At 36.1% G+C, this 25,785-nt stretch overlaps 2 protein-coding genes and 1 pseudogene across 2 annotated transcripts; 1 reads left to right on the top strand and 2 right to left on the bottom strand.

Moving 5' to 3' along the window:
- Nucleotides 1–232: 232 nt before the first annotated feature.
- On the bottom strand, nucleotides 233–1,055 carry LOC148699079 (uncharacterized; annotated as a pseudogene).
- A 6,372-nt stretch (nucleotides 1,056–7,427) lies between these two features.
- Nucleotides 7,428–14,440, bottom strand: LOC137719744 (uncharacterized). Its single transcript, XM_088693298.1, is given in 3 exon segments — nucleotides 7,428–7,500; nucleotides 7,832–8,439; nucleotides 14,207–14,440. Coding segments are annotated over 3 exon segments (915 nt in total).
- Nucleotides 14,441–18,150: 3,710 nt separating this feature from the next.
- Nucleotides 18,151–18,573, top strand: LOC148699078 (secreted RxLR effector protein 161-like). Its single transcript, XM_088693014.1, has one exon. It carries the CDS (start codon nucleotides 18,151–18,153, stop codon nucleotides 18,571–18,573), a length of 423 nt encoding a protein of 140 aa, XP_088549140.1.
- The last annotated feature ends 7,212 nt before the right edge of the window (nucleotides 18,574–25,785 follow it).

Here is a 25,785-nt window from a genome sequence, read left to right as displayed (position 1 = left end):
CTCGAAAGAATTGCAATGATGACACCTCTTGAAGTGGGGTTTATTTATCTTAAAACCAGAACTCGTGGAAGGAGTATCACCTTTATTAGGTCCTGCAGAATTTGAACCATGTTTCTTTGACCCTTGTGCAGCATTTGGTTTGGAACCTGTGTAATTCGACTTCCCTTTGTCAAACTTAGAAGTTCCAGTAGCTTTATTCTTTCCTTTTCCAGCATGAATCAGATTGACGCTGTCAATTTTTGACTTCTTCTTAGCAGCAGATGGAAATCAGTTCATTGATATTCCATGTTTCCTTCTAAGTATTATAGCTCACCTTAATTTGCTCATAATCATTTGGCAGTGAGAATAAAGCCAAATGAACAAGGAATGGTCAGCTATGGCAATGTCCATTGCATTCAGTTTGTTAGAGAGGTTGACAAGTTTGAGCAAATGCTCTCTAACACTCCCAACGCCATCATGCTTAGCATTGATTAACTCTGAAAGATAAACACCAGTCTCAGCCTTATCAGACCTTTTAAACTTTTCCTCAATCTGGGCCATGTACGACTTGGCCAAGTCACACTTTGGAATACCACCCCGAATATGCTCCTCCATTGCATTTTGCATGATTAACAGTGACATTTGATTAGCCCTTTCCCATTTGGCAAATGTCTCCTTTTCTGCAGCAGTACTATCTTCAGTCAAGGCTGTTGGTTGAGGCTGGGAGAAAGCAACGCTGAATTCAAGCATCCCCAGATGCATTTCAATTTGTTGCTTCCAAGTCTTAAAGTTATTGCCGTTAAGTTTCTCAATGTTCATCAAGTTGAGCATATTGAAACCTGCAATTTTTGATAGAAATTTGATTCGAAATTCATGAGTTTTGTGACAAAGAAAAGAAACTTAATATTCTTTGTCATCCAACAACTATAGAACCAGTCACACTTTTGAGCAAGAAATTGTCTATATATATATACAAAAGATGAATTTCCAATCATGCACAGCAAAACATAAACACTGGAAGTTATGTAAATACAATGCCTTTGGGCAAGTAAGGTTACAGACTTTGCAAGTTCCATGTTTCACTGTACAATAATTCATAGCTAGTCCCAGTAGATTATTTCTTTGGAAAGTTCTCTACTTGATAAAGCATACAAATTATAACCACTTTACTACATTGAAACTGTAAAACCTTAATAGTATGCAGATCACTTTGGTGACTCATTCATGTCGTTTTGCAGATTCATCAACAGATAGTATAAATATTTATATATTGCCCTCAAATGAACAATTTCAATTTGTTCTCATTTGATTAGAACTCAAGCAACCAATTGAGAAAAAATTATAATGATACAGAATGCTCATTGTAGCAATTAATTCATCAGATTGCAGTAATATTGGTTGCAGTATAAAACACAAGGAAAGATTTAATAATCTTGCAGCGGATCATGAATTAAATCGAAATATATCATTGTCAGTATGAGTTTATGGTTCAGATTGACCTGGCTCTGATACCACATGTAAACATTCATTGTTTATCAACATCATCAACCAAACCATAAACTACATCAACATAAAATTATTACTCAATAAAAGTATTCCATTTAAGTGTACAAGACAATAAGCTTACTTGCAGGATTCGCCATAAAAACTAGCAGCAAGGTTCTTCTCTTCTCTTAGATTCGTAATAGTTCTCACTTTCAATAGGACTAGTGCTATATGAACATGGTAATCTGAGAAGAGGGACCAAGCTAACTGCCCCTCCTATCGTGGCAGCAGTTACATGTCAGTTTTTAGAGTTTGAAACCAACTCTAATTCAAAAGTTTGAGTTCTATTGTTTCCCTCCTCTGTAATTTATCATAATTATATTACTACAAGTCCAATATTAATATAAGTCCATTTGTTTCTTGACATACTCTAAACTATGGTTTTATTATTACTCACATCATGGAAAAAATCTAACACTAATTCTATAGTACTCCGATTCCGCCATGTCCACAATGGAAAGTACGTAGCATTGGTGCAAAACGATCCGAATGACAAATACTGGGGTTTCATATACACGTATGGGGAATCGCCTAGCCAGAAGTTTGTGGATGTGTTCATAGTCATCGACTGGGAATCGTTGGTGCCAGTCAAGTTACTTCCCAAGCATGTGGCATTCAAGGGCCGTAATGGCCACTACCTCAGTGCCCGCTTGATCGACCAACAACCACATCTGCTGTATTTCGAATCCAATGACATTGAAGATCCATCTGTGGGGAACGAGGTCTTTACCAACGCTGATGGAACTGTCCGCATGAAGTCCAAATATTCATCGGGGAAATTCTGGAGACTTTCCAAGGACGACTGGATATGTGCCGACTCAGATGACTGCACCAACAATGATTCCCACACCTTGTTTTGGCCGATCAAAGTAGGCGACAATGTCATTGCTCGCCGCAGCATGCGCAACAATAAGTTCCGCAAGAGAAATACCACCAGCACAATTACAAGCAGTCTCAATGCAAATGCCCCCACTATTGACAAAGAGGCGTACCTTGAGGTGGAAGAGGTTTTCCCCTTACGGGGGGATATAAGTGGTAGGGATGGCAACGGTTCGGTTTGGGAACAGAAATGCTATATTCATCCCCATAATCACGAAAATTAATCATATATATAACCGCAAATTAACCATCGGGTATAATCCATAACCATACCCACAGGATAATGGATTCCCCATCGATTAACGGGTATATCCATCTTCACAAAAATTATATTCGTTTAGTTGGGACATTATAAGTTCGTAGGTATTAATTTTGTTATTAAACATTTGATGTATAAAATGATCCAATAAATGAATCATGTTGAGTATAAAAATTGAAACACGTATAATGTTGGCTTGTCTTTGATATCTCTCATAAGCACTATTGAGTTCGCATTGATTTTGATTCAAAATTTTACTTTCCTACAAAATGTAATTTTTGTATTCTAAAGGTAATGGTTCGGAGAATAATGGATATACAAATACATATATATATATATATTATATAAATTATATTGTTTACTATTCACGTCAGATTCGGTTACAGATACGGTTTGGGAATCCATATAATCATATCCAAAACCATAACCGAATAATATAAACGGTTTTTCACATATCCAAAAATATACTCAAACTTCCATGCTCAAATCTGTTCCATTCGGGCAGTTATTCACATTTATCGGGTTTAATGGTTAGTATTGCCATCTTTAATCAGTGGCATTTCTCTTCGCCTCTATCGTGCAAGGATCTACAACCAACACATGGTTGAAATGGCCGTGGTGAGGCCGTCCGTACTAAAGAATCTTACCCTGTAGAAGCGAAGCTCTCGTATACACAAACAACGAGAAGTACTCTAGCGTCTCGTCGATTTTGAAGTTTCTTGGTGTCAAGAGCAGTACCAATATCGAAATTCCAATAATTGCAGACGATAACAAGGTAAAGATTGGATTTCCTGGAGCAGTTCAATTTGGAGAAACTGAGACTCTAAGGGAGGTTGTGTATAAAGTTGTTCTGCATGCAAGCAATGACTAGGGTGAAGGTGAAGTATGTAGCAGCCGAGGCTTCATTTGATGTTCCCTTCTCCTACACCCAGCAGGACACTCTTATGAGTGGGGAAATAATTAGCAGCAACATCGACGATGGCGTTTATACCGGTGTCAATACCTTCGATTTCAAGTGTCACAGCACAGAAGAAAAGCTTTGATATTCCATTAGTGCCACTGCTACAGTACTACTGTACCAGAAATTTATGTGTTTATCTTTCGTTTATGTTTTATGTGATTGTCTTTTCAGTTTGTTAATTTCCAATAAATCGATGAAAAAGAAATAAATCAAGAACATAGACTTTTCCGTGCGATTTTGTATTACTTTAATTGCTGGGATTTTTTTTCCACTGCTGATAATATTGAATAAATATTATCTGAGTTCGTAATAGACTCGGGATTTATTTCCTCTGTACTGATGTCTTTTCATCCAACTATATATGGATTGGAAGGTATCCACAGGCAGCCTGTATTAAAAAATTTCTTATAGACAAGACCTTCCAGCTTCCATACTCTAATATATTCTCAGAATTCGATAAAAAAAAATTATATTCTCATAATTTCCGAATTGTGCCAAAAATTTTACGATGCTGCGGAGTATAGAATACTGCAAATTTTTTAACAAGCCTGAAGTGCTTGTATTTTTAACAAATATATAACCTGATTAAAAGCTTGAAGTCTTGCAAATGGTACTTGCTACGTTTAAGAAAATCAGAATGGTGGAAGAGCCCAGAATTGTAGAAGCTCCCCAGATTTTGATCACCTTTGACCTCGATTGAGTCGTTATGGTCTATTGCATGCGCGTAGGAGTCCCAGTGTGCTTCAAGGGTAATTTTTTCTTTTTACCTAAAAGTCCATATGTTGTCTCTATATTTTTCTTGATTATTTTTAGCTCCACATTAACTCCAAAATCCATCATAAGGAAGCACCATGCACCATTATTCTCCCAAGACCTCTACGATCCTTTCTCCCAATATAATGTTTGAAAACGAGATGCCGTGATGTCATGACAATTAATTATGTCACCAGGGACATGAGATGGTTTCATTGGTTTTAATTTATAAATTACAAGAAACGTAGCCAAGTACGTGAGTTGTGGGAGATTGAGATCGACTTGAACACCACAATAACCAATATTTACGAGAATTAATATGTCAACGTTGCCGAGGTTTGTGGTGCTCAAGTCGAACCACAATAACAAATATTTACGATTCAATATTGTTGATGCAGATGAGAATCTGAAGCGAATCATGCCAGCTGCAAGGTATGTTAATTTCACACAAGAGAGGAAGCTTGGAGCGAATACACAAAATTTGAAGTGGAGAAGGCAAAGAGTAATGGGAATGAGGGACTACTGCACATTAGATGCTGCTACAACAATAAATACTGGGTGATGCCTGCTTGTGGTTATACTCAGATTGTTTCTGGTGCTGATGAACGAGACGAAGACAAATCCATGTTCTCGTTTACCTTGTTCGAGCCTGTCTACGCATGTGATGCTGGCCTCCCGGTTAATGATGCCAGATGTACTAATTCTATAGTACTCCGATTCCGCCATGTCCACAATGGAAAGTACGTAGCATTGGTGCAAAACGATCCGAATAACAAATACTGGGGTTTCATATACACGTATGGGGAATCGCCTAGCCAGAAGTTTGTGGATGTGTTCATAGTCATCGACTGGGAATCGTTGGTACCAGTCAAGCTACTTCCCAAGCATGTGGCATTCAAAGGCCGTAATGGCCACTACCTCAGTGCCCGCTTGATCGACCAACAACCACATCTGCTGTATTTCGAATCCAATGACATTGAAGATCCATCCGTGGGGAACGAGGTCTTTACCAACGCTGATGGAACTGTCCGCATGAAGTCCAAATATTCATCGGGGAAATTCTGGAGACTTTCCAAGGACGACTGGATATGTGCCGACTCAGATGACTGCACCAACAATGATTCCCACACCTTGTTTTGGCCGATCAAAGTAGGCGACAATGTCATTGCTCTCCGCAGCATGCGCAACAATAAGTTCCGCAAGAGAAATACTACCAGCACAATTACAAGCAGTCTCAATGCAAATGGCCCCACTATTGACAAAGAGGCGTACCTTGAGGTGGAAGAGGTTTTCCCCTTACGGGGGGGGGATATGAGTGGAAGGGATGGCAACGGTTCGGTTTGAGAACGGAAATGCTATATTCATTCCCATAATCACGAAAATTACTATATCTATAACCGTAAATTAACTATCGGGTATAATCCATAACCATACCCACCGGGTAATGGATTCCCCATCGGTTAACAGGTATATTCATCTTCACAAAAATTATATTCGTTCAGTTGAGATATTATAAGTTCATAGGTATTAATTTTGTTATTAAACATTTGATGTATAAAATGATCCAATAAATGAATCATGTTCGAGTATAAAAATTGAAACACGTATAATGTTGGCTTGTCTTTGATATCTCTCATAAGCATTATTGAGTCCGCATTGATTTTGATTCAAAATTTTACTTTCCTACAAAATGCAATTTTTGTATTCTAAAGGTAATGGTTCGGAGAATAATGGATATACAAATACATACATGCATACATACATACATACATATATATATTATACTATTATATTATCTATAAATTATATTGTTTACTATTCACGTCAGATTCGATTACAGATACGGTTTGGGAATCCATATATTCATATCCAAAATCATAACCGAATAATATGAACAGTTTTTCACATATCCAAAAATATACTCAAACTTTCATGCTCAAATCCGTTCCATTCAGGCAGTTATCCATATTTATCGGGTTTCATAGTTAGTATTGCCATCTTTAATCAGTGGCATTTCTCTTCGCCTCTATCGTGCAAGGATCTACAACCAACACATGGTGGAAATGGCCGTGGTGAGGCCGTCCGTACTAAAGAATCTTACCCTGTAGAAGCGAAGCTTTCGTATACACAAACAACGAGAAGTACTCTAGCGTCTCGTCGATTTTGAAGTTTCTTGGTGTCAAGAGCAGTACCAATATCGAAATTCCAATAATTGCAGACGATAACAAGGTAAAGATTGGATTTCCTGGAGCAGTTCAATTTGGAGAAACTGAGACTCTAAGGGAGGTTGTGTATAAAGTTGTTCTGCATGCAAGCAATGACTAGGGTGAAGGTGAAGTATGTAGCAGCCGAGTCTTCATTTGATGTTCCCTTCTCCTACACCCAGCAGGACACTCTTATGAGTGGGGAAATAATTAGCAGCAACATCGACGATGGCGTTTATACCGGTGTCAATACCTTCGATTTCAAGTGTCACAGCACAGAAGAAAAGCTTTGATATTCCATTAGTGCCACTGCTACCGTACTACTGTACCAGAAATCTATGTGTTTATCTTTCGTTTATGTTTTATGTGATTGTCTTTTCAGTTGTTTGTTAATTTCCAATAAATCGATGAAAAAGAAATAAATCAAGAACATAGACTTTTCCGTGCGATTTTGTATTACTTGAATTGCTGGGATTTTTTTTCCACTGCTGATAATATTGAATAAATATTATCTGAGTTCGTAATAGACTCGGGATTTATTTCCTCTGTACTGATGTCTTTTCATCCAACTATATATGGATTGGAAGGTATCGACAGGCAGCCTGTATTAAAAAATTTCTTATAGACAAGACCTTCCAGCTTCCATACTCTAATATATTCTCAGAATTCGATCAAAAAAAAATTATATTCTCATAATTTCCGAATTGTGCCAAAAATTTTACGATGCTGCGGAGTATAGAATACTCCAAATTTTTTAACAAGCCTGAAGTGTTTGTATTTTTAACAAATATATAACCTGATTAAAAGCTTGAAGTCTTGCAAATGGTACTTGCTACGTTTAAGAAAATCAGAATGGTAGAAGAGCCCAGACTTGTAGAAGCTCCCCAGATATGGAACCAGTAAGTGCACTGGCCGCCCAACTACAAAATTCGAATGTAACAATGATTTGCACGTGGAGCACATAATGTATGCATGCTTTGGTAATGATAAAAGTTATTAAAAAGATAAAAGATAAAAAGACTTTTTCAGAGTGGGATTTTTCATGAAAATTTTGTTACCTTATATTTTTTATACAATATTTTATAATGTTAGTATAAGTTGTGCTAAAAACATAAAATAGTAAAAATCTATAAAAAATCTTAAGTTAAATCAGATAAATGATTCATGTGGTTATAAGGTATTTGGAAGATAATTTATATTCTAAAAACACTCGAATTTAAATCTTTTGATATACTCCGTTAGCAAATTTACATCAAATGTGATTTTTCTAATACATTGATCTGCTTCATCCCAACCCTCCACCCTTTGATCATGTACCCAATCCTCGTCTTTCCCTCCACCGCTACCTTTATCTCCTTACTCTTCAACTACGCCGCCAGCCTCCGCCCCACCGTCTAATCCACCACTTTGTTCCTCACCCTCATATCCATCTTGAAATTCGTCGTGTTCCGGTGCCTATGCGTGAACCCTTTGAGCAGCTTTGAACCCAACGCCAACCCTACATCGTTCTCATCCCCGAGGATCGCGTACTTCTCGATCCCCTTGCGGTAGAAGATGTCGAGTTTCAGGTTGGGGTTCCTCACCTCGACACTGGTGACAGCCTGGACGTTGAGGTGGGTCCCGTCGGGTTTGGAGACGGGTTCAAATTTGGGGATTTGGAAGGAGAGGAGGTAGAAGATGCCGCCGGCGAGGGCGGCGAGGATGATGACAATGAGGAGGAAGGCGCAGAAGACGCAGCAGCATATGCAGTAGCAGCTACTCCCCCGGCTGGGCTTTGGGCGGAAGTAAGGGGGGATGTTGGGCTTTCGGCTTGGCGGACTGGGTACGGGCCGGCCCGGTTGGATTACTCTGTATTTGTTCTAGGTAATTTTGCGAAAAAAAAACAAAAAAAACAAAAACAAAAACAAAAACAAAACAAAACAGAGACCCAAATGGGATTAGATTGAAATTTGTTTGAATAATAAATAAATTATTAATTAATATAAAAAATGTGATTGAGTTCAAGAAATTGGATTGATTTGGGTAGTTAAATTAATTGTGCAGAGTAGGAAGAAGGGGTCAGAACATTTTTGAAAAAAAGGATGGAAATTTGCAATTTTTGATAAATTTGAAAAGTGGACTGAATTTCTGGGAAAAGAAGAAATGGGTAGTGTAATTTGGAGGAAAAAGATGAAGAATGGAGGAAGAAGGGACGGGGAAGGATTGAATCTCAGGAAATCAGATCACCAAGACAGAGTCGTTCAATTTTTTAGAAGTAGGAGAGAGAGAGTTAATAGATAGTTAACGGAAAAATCACTTTACCATGTATTAACAGGTAGTTAATGGAAAAATCACTTGTGGACTAAATTTACTGACAGAGTACATCACAGGAGTTTAAATCCGAGTTTTTTTAGCACATAAATCATCTTCTGAATATTTTATGATCATAGGAATCATTTATCCGCTTTGTTTTGAAAGAATCTTTTTAACATTTATTTATTAAAAATCAAATCCTTCATGAGTGTGTTTTTCCACCTTTCTCTCACTCAAAATGCTCTTCATCGAAAATTTGACTAAAGAATACTGTAAAGTTGAAGATGATCACAAAGTAGTCCATGCATATCCTTAAAGCTGGGATGGTGCATAATGACGCCTCTGTTGCATTAACAATTTATTATTAAGCCTTAGGCCTTCTGGCATTATCATGCATCGTGAAGAAAACCCAATCAGTGATGTTTCTTGTGACTTTTCGCGTCCCAGCTGCTAACAAGCAGATTGCCAAGATATATATGGCTTATGGGTTGGGACATTAGGGTTTTGTTGTTTCCTGAGTCTTTGGGGAATGATTCTTTGATTAAATTAAGGAGAGAACTACAGTGCCAATCAGGATCAGTGGACTAAAGAAAACGATGCATAATGAATGAAGAGATTTTTTCGAGTATTCAAAAGGTATTTCAAGTGTTATAATACAAGTGGGGTAAATAATAGTTTTTTATGTGTACCTTCACTTATATTATAATACATGGAGTACTCTCTTAAATACTAATCACTTTAAAAAGTTTATCCAATTAATGGGGCTAGAAAAAAAGATAAGTCTGCCGAGATTTGTGGGTCATTAGGTTTAGATGGAAGGAATCTGACGAGGATGCCTTTCCTAATCATAAAGCCATATATACAGTAATTAATGATCTCATTTTAGATCGTGGGTATTTATATTACCAAGAATGGGAAAACTCTAATTCCAATTTCTCCTACTCATTCATATAAATGTATATATAATAAAAATATAAGAAAACTTATTGAAGAAGGGGAAACTCGGGACCTCAAAAACAAAGTTGAATGAGATAAATCTTTGGGGTTTAATTGTAAGGTAATGCTAAGGAGACTAAATTTGTAAATAAAATTTGCAAACCAAAGGATGTGTCATCAATAAAAAATAAACATGTTTATCAACGCTTAAGTAATAATCCAATCATCAACTTTCATATCGTTTAATTTGTAAATTCTGTCTACAAATTTAGTCTCATAGCATTACCTTAATTGTATTGTGTATATTCTTCTCTCTAGGAGGCAATATATATATATATATATATATATATATACACACAACATTGTTGGCCAGGGTTACAAAGAAATCTCTAACAACAAGGAAATTACAATTAAAATAACAATTACAATAATTGACCACTGACGCACGCCAACAAAATGCTCTTAACTAATTGAGCTATAAATTTTTAATACACCATCATATAAACATACCAAAGTTTAGGAAATAAAGCATGAAAACGTTCCAAAATCATAAGGAACCCAATGGAAAAACCAAGGCTCTTTTTGTCTGTTGGCTTTGTATTAGAATTACCATTATATGAATAAGCTCTAACATGCCATATTGACTACCAAATATGGACATGCAAGACACACACACACATGACACAGCGACTCATTGCGTTGTAAGGTTCATTGGGACAGCATATCCTTCATAGATACGAATCAACAGGAGGCCAAGAATTTGTATAAAAATGCATATTCTTTTTTAGATTTCAACCAAATTAAACTCGAAAACTTGGATGGGTTTGGGTTTGGGAACATTACATTGTAAAACCAGCTAGCAAATAATTCTTGATTTTGCCTGGCCTTGGATCAATAAAACCAGTCAGGCTTCACAGCCAACTCAACTGCCAATACTCAATAGTCCTAATTCAGAGAAATGGACAAAACCAAAAGACCATATTTTATATTTCTATTGTTTAAAATACTAAGTAATCTAATCTTAACTTTTTGGTTTTTAACAAATGATACATCCCACTAATTTAAATTACTGGAACACAAAGGATTCAAAACCGAAGCATAATGAGTTGAAAAAAAAAAAAATAAAAAAATAATACTTATCCACCATGCCGTCACGTCCACCCCTTGCCTAAACTTAAATTAAATAATGCAGTATGTTTGAAGTTTTTGATAAGTTTCCATCACGGTGTTGTAAAAAATAGCTAGTTGCATATGCAATTTGGATTTGTATGGATGGGAGCTTGTCAATGTCATGCATTCGGACGTGGTTTGATGACCACTGCTACTATGCACCTGGCAGTAACTTATTGAGAGGAAGTGGCTCGATTGAAGTATTCTGTTCCTTTTTCTTAAAGGCAAAACAATCTTTTATTTCTATTGAGAGATTCAATTAACTTTAGATCAAGATTCTAGTGTTTTTTAATCAATGGGGAATCCCGGATTTGTTTTAGGATATGATCCAACTTTTGATGATAAATATTATTAAATTAAAAGCTAGTTGATCATGATGTTAATTTTTTTTTTCTTTCCCCGAAGTTCATGATGTTAATTAGTTTATGAGTTTAATGAATTGTATAAGGGAGAAATTATTATGTGGAGAGACCATCTATTAAACTATATATAAGAATGAATGTCCAAGTTTGAAGGAGACAATGATATATTTACAATAAGGGTGAGAATTTGGACTAAATCAAACCATGGACAAGCCATAATAGTTTGGTTTTAAAAGTAGAATATTACTTCCAAATGAAAAGATTTATCATCAAACAATAATACTTAGCAACTTAAGAGAGGTAAATTAGGATGAAATACCAAGTTGAATATAGGTTTTAAAGAAAAGGCTAAATAACCAAAATGGTCATTGAGATTTGCATAACTCATCACTTTGGTCCCTGAGATTGAAAATCAATAGAAATGGTCCATGAGATTGTTCACCATCCATCATTTTGGTCATTCCGTTAAAAACTCTTTGGGCAATTTCCAAAGCTTTGTAACTCAATTGTTTCTTAACCAAATTTGACCCATAATATATCAAAATGAAGATAGAAAAGTGTAGAACAAGATTATACCTATTTGGAAACCCAATGGTTGCCGGAGATGGCCAGAAATTAGCCTCAAAGGTGACTGGTCCGTGAGAAAACTGAAAAACTCGCCAAAAACTGGGTAAACTTCAAACGTTCATAACTTCTTCAATACTCAACAAAATTGAGTGATTCAAAAACAAAAATCATACTTCTCGACGAGACAAAGAGAATGGTACCTTTATTGATGGCTAACTCACCATGGTTAGACCGGACAATGACTCAAAAGTGGCTAACCATTTTCAAGTTAGCCACTTTCGAGCCGTTTTCCGGCCAAACCACGGCGAGTTAGCCATTGAGAAAAATACCACTCTCTTCGTCTCGTCGAGAAGTATGATTTTTGTTTTTGAATCACTTGATTTTGTTGATTATTGAAGAAGTTATGAACGTTTAAGGTTTACCCAGTTTCCGGCGAGTTTTCCAGTTTTTTGGCGGACCAGTCACATTTGAGGCTATTTTCCGACCATCTCCGGCAACCATTGGGCTTTCAAATAGGTATAATCTTGTTTTACACTTTCCTATCTTCATTTTGATATATTATGGGTCAAATTTGGTTAAGAAATAATTGAGTTATAAAGCTTTGAAAATTTCCCAAAGAGTTTTTAATGGAATGACCAAAATGATGGATAGTGGACAATCTCAGAGACCAAAGTGATGAGTTATGCAAATCTCAATGACCATTTTGGCTATTTAGTCTAAAGAAAAATACCAATTTTAAGGAAAACTACCAAGTCCAAACTATATATTTAGATTATGCCCAATTTGTTGGCCAAGACATTATAAGCATTGGAAGAAATATATTTTTCCCTATCGCAGGTCACCGACGTCAGTGCCGGAAATTGGCATCAAACACCATCATTTGTGCTGAAAAACTTTTCCTGTCACCGAAAACATTTTCAAGTCATTGTTCAACAGTGACATAAAATAATAGGAATAGGTGCAACCTTTTTATCTTAAATTATGTAAATTTTCTTCACATTACACACACAACAAAATTAAAGAATTAATGAGAAAATTCATCACTTTACACGTATATTTTGAAAGTCATCATTGGACAGTGACCTTTACATCGAAAATTTTGATTGGTCCATTGCTGGGAAAATTGATCGGTCCATCGCTGGAAAAAAAATTGATTGGTCAGAAAACATTTTAGGATTGAATCAACATGTTTAGTAAACAATTCTATATTTACCATTTTGCTTATGCAACTAGCTATTTTTTACCAATTCATATAATCCAAATTGCATATGCAACTAGCTATTTTTTACAAAATTGTGTTCAGTTCGGAGTAAGAAATCAAGGTTAGGAGGGGACTTTAAGCCATATGAAAGAAATTTGGTTAAAAATAATATAATAAATGGGAGAAAAATTGAAGGTCCATTAGATTTTTTGTACTAGACTGAAAGGTTATAACCAAAATAGATTAATAAATTCACGAATGTTGTGAACTTTCCTAATTTAAGTGTGATTGTGTAAATCCTACATTATATTTGATTTTAGTTATTATTTCCTATATGGACTTGTATTCCTTAGGGATGAAGGATTTTTTCTTCCCTTTTACTACTATAATTAAAGGCACTACATATGGGGATGTCATATCCTCAACACACAATTCCCCTATGATTCTACAAATACATCTCTCCTTTCTCTTTCTACCGTTGCCGCCAACCCTTTTCTTCTTGTCAGATAAAATAGGCTACAACACATTATCAGCATGCTCCTACCTTTGCGCTTAGGAATCTGACGAAGCTTTTTCTGCGTCAAACTAGTTCATTCATATCATCATGCCATCAGGTTCTTTCAAAACAATGGTTTTTATCTCGATATTTTTGCAACCTTGATAGCATGAACATTCACCATAATACATGACCTAACTTTACGCTTTTCGAATTTTAGATTCTACATAAATTATGTATGCATTATATTCATAATTGCTGAATTATGTGAATTTGATATTGCCATAAATTGCATCAAATATATGTACATGCATTAAACTATTAAATTGAATTGAATATGCATATAAAAATTGAATTGCATTGAATTGAAAATTTTTGAAATCGAGAACCCTAGTGGTTCCTCGAACTCGTGACCCCCGACACCATTGGGCTCACACAAGCCCACCATAGGTTGTGAAGCACCGGAGCAAAACCCTTGCTCCATATGAGAAGATGCCTATTTGGCATCAAAACCTAACCCACAGCGCTGCCCACAGTAAGCCACGATTTCACCGTCATTAATTCCTGGGAAATCACACCTACAGTTGTGATTAGGATCTCACCATCATCGAAGACGATGGGTTTTTTTCCTCAAAAATCCAATGAAACCTAAGTTTCAGTCCACGATTTGAGTTCCCAAGTGAACCCACAAGCTTAGTCGTGATTTGACTCCCGAGGAAAGTCGCCTGAAGTGTCGTCGGCGTCTCTACCGATTGTGCTCTGACACCCAGCATCGTTCGAGTGTCCCGAATCCCCTCGACCTGAGCCCAAGTGGGCATCGGATCCTCGGCCCGCATCAACGCCCGTTGGGCTTACTACTGCTATGTGTTATCCCAACCCAAATCCAACAACCCATTCAGTTTTCTGTTGGACCTAGCCCAATGCCGATACATGGTGTTCCCCCATGACGAGTCACACTTGATCACGCCCTCATCTGGGCCATCTGTTTTGGGCTCAACTCTTTTGCAACTTGTTTGTTGCTACTGGGCTTGTAGCCCACTCTGTCATTAAGGCATGATCCACCTGAGCCTATTTTTTGGTTTTGGGCCACACAACTCTTGTTTACTCAGCCCATCTATGGGCTTTGGTCCAATTTTTCGGCCCCGAGTTTAATTGCCTAATTATTTTAGGCCCAATGAGTTTTATATTTTTTACCCACACTTTAATTTTGGCCCGAAGTCCAAATAATTAATTCAATTGTAATTCTAGAACTGAAGTTATATTTGCATAACTTCTTGTTGCATATTTATGTGTATATATTTGCGTTTGTCTGCAAGAACATATGAACCTGAAGTTCATAATTATTTTGAAACCTGAAGTTTCTATAAACATGCCTTGTTTGAAAACCTAAAGTTTTTCACTTAAAAACATCACCATGAAAACCTGAGGTTTTTTCATGCGAATTTAACCAATACATGTCTATTAGAACATGAATGTTCTACTTTTATGTGAATGGATTGATTTTTTTTTTCTCCATTGCACTAATCACATATTGTCCTTTATTTTGTAATAGGAATATGTCAAATTTGAACAAACTCGACTTTACCGCTTTGGAGGTCTCTGGAAAGAACTACCTCAAGTAGATCCAAGATGTGAAACTCTACCTCACTGCAAAAAATTTGCGTCCCGCCATTGAAGATGAGACAAACAACCCTGTTAGCAAAGCTGAGAAAGCCACCGTTATGATCTTCATCCGAAGACATATTCATAACGCCTTGCAAATTGAATATATTGCTGAGGAAGATCCACAAGCACTATGGGTCGCTTTGGCTGATCGTTTTGATCACCAAAATGACATCATCTTGCCTGAAGCAAGACACGACTGGTAGCATTTGCCCTCCCAAGACTTTAAGTCTGTGAATGAATATAATTCTGAAGTTTGTCGAATCTGATCACTTCTCAAGTTTTGTAATGAAACTTTGACCGAAGAGGATCTCCTGGAGAAGACCTATTCGACATTCTTTGCTCCTAATATTGTCCTGTATTAACAATATAGAGCTCAGAAGTTCACTAAATTCTTGGATTTGATCTTTATTTTACTTCTCGCCGAAAAACAGAACCAGCTGTTGATGAAGAATTATCAAGCTCGACTTACTAGGGCAATTGTTGTGCCTAAAGCACACTATAACACAAACCAACGCCCAAAATGCCAAAAGGGACATGGTAGGGGTGGCTAAAAGCCACCCCGTCAAGGTCAACAGAGTCAAGGCCTATCCAAGGGATGAAACAGAGCCCAGAAGCACTCTAACCTCGTTCCCAAAGCCCCAAACTTTAAGAATAAAGGCAAAACACCTGAAACCATGGATGCATATATGTGCTATCATTATGGCTCAAATGACCATTGGTCTCGTGTTTGCCGAGCTCCCCAGATTCATTTGAATCCTCCCATTTTTCTACAAAAGATTCAAGGGGACATTTGTGGACCGATTCACCCTCTATGCAGACCATTTAATTATTTTATGGTTTTGATTGACGCTTCCACATGTTAGTCACACATGTGTCTGTTGTCCACAAGGAACGCTGCATTCTCCAAATTGTTGGCGTAGATTAACAAGCTCAGGGGCTCACCACCCTGATTATCCAATCAAATCCATTTAATTGGATAATGCTAGAGAATTCACATCTAAAACTTTTGATAACTATTGCATGTCAGTTGGGGTTGAAGTTGAAGATCCAGTACCCCATGTTCACACCCAAAATGACCTGGTAGAGGCATTCATTAAGTGCTTACAAATTGCTCGATCATTGGTCATACGTACCAAGCTCCTAATCACTGCTTGGAGCCATGCAATATTGCACGTAGTCATGTTAGTCCACTTGAGGCCTGTTGCGACCCAACATATAATGTCCTTCAGTTGGTTACCAGATATGAACCCGACATATCGCATCTATGTGTTTTTGGTTGTGCGGTCTATGTGTCGATTTCGCCATCCTTACGTACAAAAAAAAACATCAATAAAGGATGAGAATCTATGTCGGATATGATTCTTCTTCGATTATTCGTTACTTAAAACCTTTGACAGGCGATCTGTTTACCGCTCGACAATCTTCCAGTCGTTAGGGGGAGATAAGAACATCGACGTTCTTGAAGAACAACGTAAATTATCGTGGATGACTTCCACTTTGTCTCATTAGATCCCTGCATTGTTCAGTCTGAAACTAAATTGCAGCGCATATTAGATCTCCAGAGCATAGCTCAAAGCATGCCAGATGCTTTCATCGATCTAGCGCATGTGACAAGATCACATATTCCAACTCCGAATGTGCCTGCAAAGATGGATGTACCAGCAAAGATGGATGTACCAAATATATGACGAACTTCTTTCCTAGAGGCCTGAGACACCAATCTTTGTGATCCAGGTACATTAGCGACTAGCCAATCATCTGCCCCTACACAAAAGTGTGGCAGACTTCTTGGTTCAAAGGATTCACACCCCCGGAAGAGAAAACCCACGGCACAGGCACCTGAAGAGCCTACTTTGAATCCAACTGTCGCTTACTCATTCTATCTTACTCATGAGGAAATTCTAGATTACGGAAGCATCCTTGAAGAGAGGAATCCTCCTCCCGAGAATCGTGATATTTTGGTCTATTGTGCTAGCTCAAATGATGTGTGGTGTAGAAATGAGATGATTGTCGACGATGCATTAGCATATGCAATAGCTACTGAGATCATGTTGAGCAAGGACATTGAACCTCGTTCTGTTGATGAATGTCGATGTAAAACCGATTGGTCAAACTGGAAACAAGCAATCCAAGTCAAACTTAATTTACTTGCGAAACGTCAAGTGTTTGGACCTGTAACTTCTACTCCTCCACATGTGAAGCCCTTTGTTCGGAAATGTAATAAGAAGAACAAAATTGTGCATTACAAAGTTCTTCTTGTTGCGCAATGCTTCTCACTAAGCCCCGGGATTGACTATAATGAAACTTATTCACCCATTATGGATGTGATTACTTTTCGCTACCTTCTCACTTTGGTAGTTTCTGAAAACTAAGTATACAGCTGATGGACGTGGTAACTGTGTATCTCTATAGTGATGTTGATACAAAAATCTATATGAAAGTTCCCGAATAACTTACATTGACTAGATCAAATATTTCCAAACCCCAGAACACACTCTCAATTTGGCTAAGGCATTCACTTTACAGTTTGAAGTAATTCGAAAGAATGTGGTATAACCATCTAATTGAGTATTTGACTAGTCAAAGATATGTAAACAATGAACTATGCCCTTGTGTGCTCATTAAGAAGTCACGTTTCGGTTTTGCAATAATTGCAGTATATGTCAATGACATGAACCTTATCCGAACTCCTAAAGAGCTCATAAAAACTACCGCACACCTGAAGTAGGAATTTGAGATGAAAGATCTAGGAAAGACTCGATATTGTCTCGGTCTCAAGATAGAGCACTGTTTGGATGAAATCTTAGTACATCAAACAAACTACACCTAGAAGGTGTTGAGTCTCTTTAACGAAGATAAAGCGAATCCTTCAAGTACTCCTATGGTCGTTCGATCGCTAGATGCAAAACAAGGTCCCTTCTGTCCGAAGGATGATGAGAAGAGATTGGAGCCTAAAGTTCCTTATCTAAGCGTGATAGGTGCTTTATTGTACTTAACTCAATGTACTGGACTCGACATCTCATTTGTTGTTAATCTTTTAGCAAGATACAGTAATGCACCAACATACAAACACTGGACTAGCGTGAAAGACATCTTCTGTTACCTTAAGGGTACTACGGATTTGGGCTTGTTCTATCCCTATGGATCCTTGAGTGATATCGCACCCCCTGCTTCTCGAGTCGATTCTCGTCTTGTTGGTTATGCCGACGCAGGATACTTATCTGATCTGCACAAGGCGTGTTCTAAAATGGGTTATGTCTTTACCATTGAAGGCACCGCAATCTCTTGGATTTCAACTAAATAGACCTTAGTTGCTACTTCGTCTAACCATGCTGAAATTCTCACCTTACATGAAGCAACTCAGGAATACTTTTGGTTGAGAGCAGTTGTGGGCCATAATCGAAGCTCCTACAATCTTTACCCTGTCGTTGACGTCCCAACGACGATCTGTGAAGACAACACAACATGCATCGAACAGCTCAAGAAGGATTACATCAAAAAAGACAACACCAAACACATTGTGTTGAAGTTCTTCTTCTTAAATCAACAACAAAAACATCAGAAGATTGAAGTCATGCAAATTCGTATACAAGATAACCTGGCCGACCTTTTCACCATATCACTACTGAAGGCGACGTTTCAGAAGCTTGTTCAAGGAATTGGTATGCTTAAACTTTCTGAGTTATAACATTGTTAGTTCTCTTTGGAATTGTGTCAAACTCAGGGGAAGTATCCTGAAGATACTTGATTGATCTTAACGTACTCTTTTTCCCTATGATTAGGAGCATTTTTCCCATTAGGTTTTTGCTACCTAACTGGGTTTTAACGAGACACACACCTTGGGCTGGTTATATCCCAGATGACGTCCCTTAGACATTTCTTTTGACTTTTTCATTTCTCACGCATTTTTCCTTAGACTATGGATTTTGTCCCTACTTGGGTTTTTGCCATAACCTTAGGGTTTTTTAGTGAGACTTACTTCTTTATGTAAGTTCCTACTTTATTGAGAATAAGCGTTGTTCCCAGAATTAGTGTCGACAAGTCGACTTCCTCAACTTCTGCATGATGCTGAAATCTACCTTGAGTATTTACACACTCAAGGGGGAGTTTTGTGAACTTTCCTAGTTTAAGTGTGATTGTGTAAATCCTAGATTAGATTTTATTCTAATTATTCTTTCCTATATGGACTTGTATTCCTTGGGGATGAAGGATTTCTTCTTCCTTTTTACTACTATAAATAAAGGCACTACGTATGAGGGGATATCATATCCTCTACACACAATTCCCCTATGATTCTACAAACACATATCTCCTCTCTCTCTCTCTCTCTCTCTCTCTCTCTCTCTCTCTCTCTCTCTACCCTTGCCAACGGCCCTCTTCTTTTTGTCAAATAAAATAGGCTACAACAACGAAAAAAATTAACATTGAAATAATTATATCATAAGCACTGAATTTCTTTACAAATTCCTACATTGAAGTTGAACAGAAATTAATGATCATTGCTAAAAAGTACAGGTATGTAAATTTTCTTTCAAGATAAACTCTTCCTCTATTCCATATATGTGTGGTTTCACTATAAAACAACACTCTATCATGCAAAATGGCAAACTAACTAAAGGAATACTAGTTGATATAAGGCATTGGTTTCATAACAATACTACTGTAAAACACATTTTTTTCAATTACAGAAACATAGTAAAGCTAACTGGGAGCAAAAACACATAAGTCAAAGAAAGCGGAATATCCAACCAAAAGCACGCAAATAAAAGCTACAAACTTACAAAGTGAAGAAACTTAAGGATATGCCCGGGCCTCTCTTGGTCCTCAAGTGGCTCTGTCACTGACCGTGTTAAACGGCTAAACTAAGCATGTTACTTTGAATTATAATAGTAATTTTAGAATTGTTTTAATTTACTATTTTATTGGTACTTAAACTAAAATATGATATTTTACACTGTTCTAAAAATTTCCGCCTAGTGCCGCCTAGGCCCCACATAGGTGTTAGGCGTTTGGCCACCGTCCCGATTAATGCCTAGGCGTTTGAAAATTAAGAAAGAGCACCTAGACCAGCTAAGACACCCGCCTAGACCGCCTAGCGCCCACCTAGCTCGTTCAGACCCGCCTAGCTACCTACCTAGGTTGCAACTCACTTAGACAGAAATTATATAACTTTCAATTTACATTTAATTTTTTTCAATAAATTGTAAGAGACTTGTTGAATACTTAAATGAGCACACTCTATATGTTTGTTCCCCATGTTTACATCATGTTTCAATACTTCATAATACATATGTCATTCTATTTACCCCGCCTAGCCGTCTAGGCACTAGACCCCAACCCACGAACCGACTAGCGTCTAACGTCTTTTAGAACCTTAATATTTTAGCTAAAAGTTTTGTTAGAGTTTAAGTGAACTATATCACAAGAAATTCGTCTTAAGCGGCAGATGACTCAATCCAATCAAAATCGGCTTAAGTGTTCGGTAATCCAAAAGACAACTTGAAACCTCATTAGAATATTACATATCTAGTATAAGTGGAACCTTACAAGAGCACTATAAGTGGAACATTATAAGAGAACTCTTAATCCATAAATAAAAATCAATCAAAAGACAGAAGCTTATTCCTAATTATAAATATCTATTTATTCAGTAGCAAGTTAATTAGTAAATATGGTGAAGCCCAAACCGTAGCCAGCCACCCCAAAATCGCTCTCATTAGATAGCGATGGATCTGTCCCAACAGGCAACAGGTTGGTCAACTTTCTTATAATGTGTATATATCTGTATAATTTCGGATGCATGATTGAGATTTTAAGTTTGTTCATTAAACAGACAGATCTTATATAGCATATCATGCTATGATCTGCACCAAGATGCCCCGTTACTAACACGTGCATGAACCGGATAAGCAGCAATCAAAATGTCTTCCTATCGTCTTCATGTTTCCTACTTTCTCCATTTTCTTGTGTGAGTGTGATTAACTCATGGAATTTCAATTATTTTATCTGGGCATTTTGTACAAAAACAAATATCGTGCATGTTTTAAATAGGTGGAAAGGAGAGGCTGATGGCACATGTAGTGTGGTAAGGATACGTAACTGTCAGAGGCTGCCTCTGCAACTAGACAACCAAGTTGTAATAATATTATTCCATATCGATCTTTGTCATCATCAAGGTTCTTGTGTTGTCTATCCCATTTGTTGCAACATGGTACTTGCTCATGTCACAAGGCTGCAAACCTCATTTTAATTTGGTGGCAAATCACATCAACGTAGCCTGATTAACATGGATGAGTTTTTTTTTTTTTTTTTTTTTATTTATTTATTTATTTATTTATTTTTAACTAACCCTTATCCAAATTCCAGCTTAAATTTAAAATTAGGATTAAGGATAAGATATGCAGCGTGTCATAACAAGAGGGCTCGTTTAAAAAAAAACAAAAGCATTCATAATAATGTTGAGCGAAAAAACTTTAAAATGTTTCTAAATTATCCTTTTGAATTTTTAATGAAAATTTTGTTGTGCTTCTAATTAACAATGTGAGCAAAAATACTTCATATAAAAACATTGTTAAACAAATCCCCCTAAAAGTGAGAATATGACTTTAGCCCTTTAAACTCAATTTTCTTCATAGAAAACCCTACATAACTTTTTTACTCAAAGAAAACCTAATAACTAGGATCCACATAAGCAAATTTATTAACTTCATATTAATTCACACATTTTACATTTTTCACATGCCTAAAATACCCCTATTACATACTTGATGTAGACAATTAATTGTAAGGAAATAGTAAATGATTTTGCAACCAAAAAAAAGAAAAGAAATTAATGTTAAAAATTTATTGCATTTTAATTTTTTAGAAAGGTTTTGAATTTTCATGAAACTATTCGATTCAGTTCTTTCACCATATTCTTGAATACTTTTGAATTTATCCTTTTTTTTATTAATATATTAGAACATTGTATTTCATTATCTACATGCACATTAATTTACCTACGAACAATTATACCATGGGTGTAATATAATATCTCTTTTTAACAATGATGCAAAATAATGTTTATACCAACAACAAAGCGTGCCTAACATATTTACTAATACATGGAAAATAATTTACCTATATTAAGAAGAAATGTAGTTCCATGCATAGTATTAAAAATACTATGTTACACCCATGTTTATACAACAATAAAACGTGCCTAACATATCTAACAATACATGAAAAATAATTTACCTACAAGTTAGAGAAATGTTATTTGGTTGGGTGTAGTATAAATTTTTTTAATAATTGGAAAAATTAAATATAACTAGGTGTAGTGTAATTTTTTTTATATAATTAGAACAAATTAATTTACCTACCTACTCTTTGAAATGTTCATTTCCAATGATGCAAAATGTTCATTACCTAACTACAAATTAATTTCCAATAATTTACCTACAACAATTATACCATGGATGTAATGTAATATCTTTCTTTACAATGATACAAAATATTGTATGTACCAACAACAAAACTTGCCTAACATAAGTACTTGTACATGGAAAATAATTTACCTATAACAAAAGAAATGCAGTTTGATGTATAAAATCAACAATATTATGTTCCACTCATGTTTATACAACAACAAAATGTGTCTAACATATATAACAATACATAGAAAATAATTTACCTACAAGTTAGAGGAATGTTATTTGATTCAAAATATATAATATAGGTGTAGTATTTTTTTTTTTTAAATAATTGGAACAAACTAATTTACCTACCAATTAATATGGATAAAATTGCTACAAAATATATCACGAAAAAAAAAACTACTTTTCTAGTTTGACATAGATACGATCAATGCAAACACTTTTTTCATTTTATTTCACTTTTTCTACTACTTTTAATTTGGCATAAATTTAGGAATTTGCAAAAGGGACCATAAATGTCACATCCTGGCCTGGGGGGAATCACTTTCCGGGCCCGCTCCACCACCGTAGCACGATATTGTCTGCTTTGGGCTTACCATTCCCTCACGGTTTTGTTTTTGGAAACTCACGAACAACTTCCCAGTGGGTCACCCATCATGGGATTACTCTAGCCCTCATCTCGCTTAACTTTGGAGTTCCTACGGAACCCGAAGCCAGTGAGCTCCCAAAAGGCCTCGTTCTAGGTAGGGATGGAAATATACATTTAAGGATCACTACCCTGGGCGATGTAGGATGTCACAATCCACCCTCCTTAGGGGCCCGACGTCCTCGTCGGCACACCACGACCAGGGTTAGGCTCTGATACCATATTGTCACATCTTGGCCTGGGGGGAATCACTTCCCGGGCCCGCTCCACCACCGTAGCACGATATTGTCCGTTTTGGGCTTACCATTTCCTCACGGTTTTGTTTTTGGGAACTCATGAGCAACTTCCCAGTGGGTCATCCATCATGGGATTACTCTAGCCCTCATCTCGCTTAACTTCGGAGTTCCTACGGAACCCGAAGCCAGTGAGCTCCCAAAAGGCCTCGTGCTAGGTAGGGATGGAAATATACATTTAAGGATCACTACCCTGGGCGATGTGGGATGTCACAATAAAGTATGAGTGGCATGAATGTAAATAAATTGTATTAATAGGTCAATAATGTTCCTATATGTTTGCAAATTTTAAATTTGGGCTTAGACTGGATCTTTAAAGATAGATGGGTTTTTAACTAGAAATAATGAATTGTAAGGGCCAAAATCTAAAGCACCCAAAAAAATATACAGGCAAGTCAGCTCTAAGTCAATCTTAATCAGCACTAACGCAATGTATCATGCTACGCAGTCATTCATTAGTGTTAAGTATGACGCGGTGCCACGCAAATGCATATATTTTTTGGCAAGTTGGTGAAGAATATATTACAACAATGTTTCCATGTGATTATTATTATTATTATTATTATCAATCGCATAGCCACATCAAAGGTTACGGTGGGCTGTAGCCTAGGGAGAGTTTGTGGCATATGTATATATATTTTAGTGCATAACAAAAAAAAGAAAATGTAAGAAGAATTAATTTTTAATGAAACTAGCCCGGCGAGTATTTAGCACAACTAGAAATATAAAAATAATCATGGAAATTGTGATGCCATTTTGTTCAAGATTATTCTGCTTTGATTCAGCGGGCTTTATATTAGTTTCAATCAATTTTTTTTAAGATTGCCTTTACATCTACTTTCATTGTTTTGATTTGTGCTAGTTGTGTGATTGTAATTGAGATGTCAAATTTTTTATCTTCTTCTTGTCTTTGCATCTAAATATATGTAAATTTGATAATTCATTGTAATTTTTGCGGTTTGCAAATGCGAAGATTGTTGAGTTCATGCCAAGTAAATTTTAAGTATACAAATACAGAAGTTAAACTTAAATTTTTGCATACAATATGTATGTAGCAAAAAAAATATATCATTTGATTTTAGGGTAATTTTTTTAACTAGCCCACCCATAAAAAAAATAATTCTGGCTCCGCCATTGATTATCATTATTATTTGAACAAACGATATTACACTAAGGTGAGGAATGAATTTAGCCTCGCAATAAATTAATAATAATGTGATTCAAATTCGCACGAGTCGCTTTAGTATCGAACATAGGTGCTGCTAGAGAAAGAAGGGGAAAATTTCTAATAAAATTTAGGGACTGACTATGTTACTTTTTAATACAATTATTATTTGACGGTCAAATATAATTTAATACTATTATTATCTAACGTCGAAATAATGATCATATTAAATATGCTAACCAAATCCTAAATTTATATGGTTTTTCTAATATAAATAATTATATAATGCACTTTTTTTTGTCAAACGATAAATTTGTTAAATTAGATATTAGATTAGGGAGCTGATACTTTGACTACCTCTTTGAACTGGTGCATAAGCCTCAGTCTCATTACTTGAACCAAAATTAAAACAATTTAAACATAATTTATTTTGAGAATAAACATGGCAAAAGACCCCTTTTTTTTTTTACTTTCTTTTAACAGAAGTAGGCATATATATTTTGAATTTAATTATCAGTCTTATCCCCCCAGCTTCACTGGTTATGATTTATTTTACAAAGGAAAATATTTGTGTTTCTTTCCCAAGAAACTTATTTGTCCCTTCACTTATATCTTAATTATAACGATATCACAATCCAAATCGTTTATTCTTTTTATCATCACCTAAAGGTCATCTTTGTAAATAATTCAATTTGGAGATCGTTTAACCATTCATATGCATCAAACAAATGCATAGGAAATCATGGGATGCTACTTGTTACCAAAGTTGTTCATTTATTTGATGCATGTTAATAGCTAAACGATTTTCAATTTGAATTTTTCTTTTTTGCAAATATGGTTTGGATGATGATAAACAAAATGAATTGTTCCAATTATGATGTTTGTACGGTGAATATATGTTAATTATTTTGTGAATTATTGTGAAGACATATGATATTTCATTTATTGAATAAAAAGTAGTACAAATACATTTTCACGAAGAATTCAACCCTAAGAG

This window comes from Pyrus communis, chromosome 1 (assembly GCF_041283825.1).
Source record: "Pyrus communis isolate YQ-2024b chromosome 1, ASM4128382v1, whole genome shotgun sequence".
Lineage (NCBI taxonomy): Eukaryota > Viridiplantae > Streptophyta > Magnoliopsida > Rosales > Rosaceae > Pyrus > Pyrus communis.
This window is presented reverse-complemented; position numbering and strand designations above follow the sequence as displayed.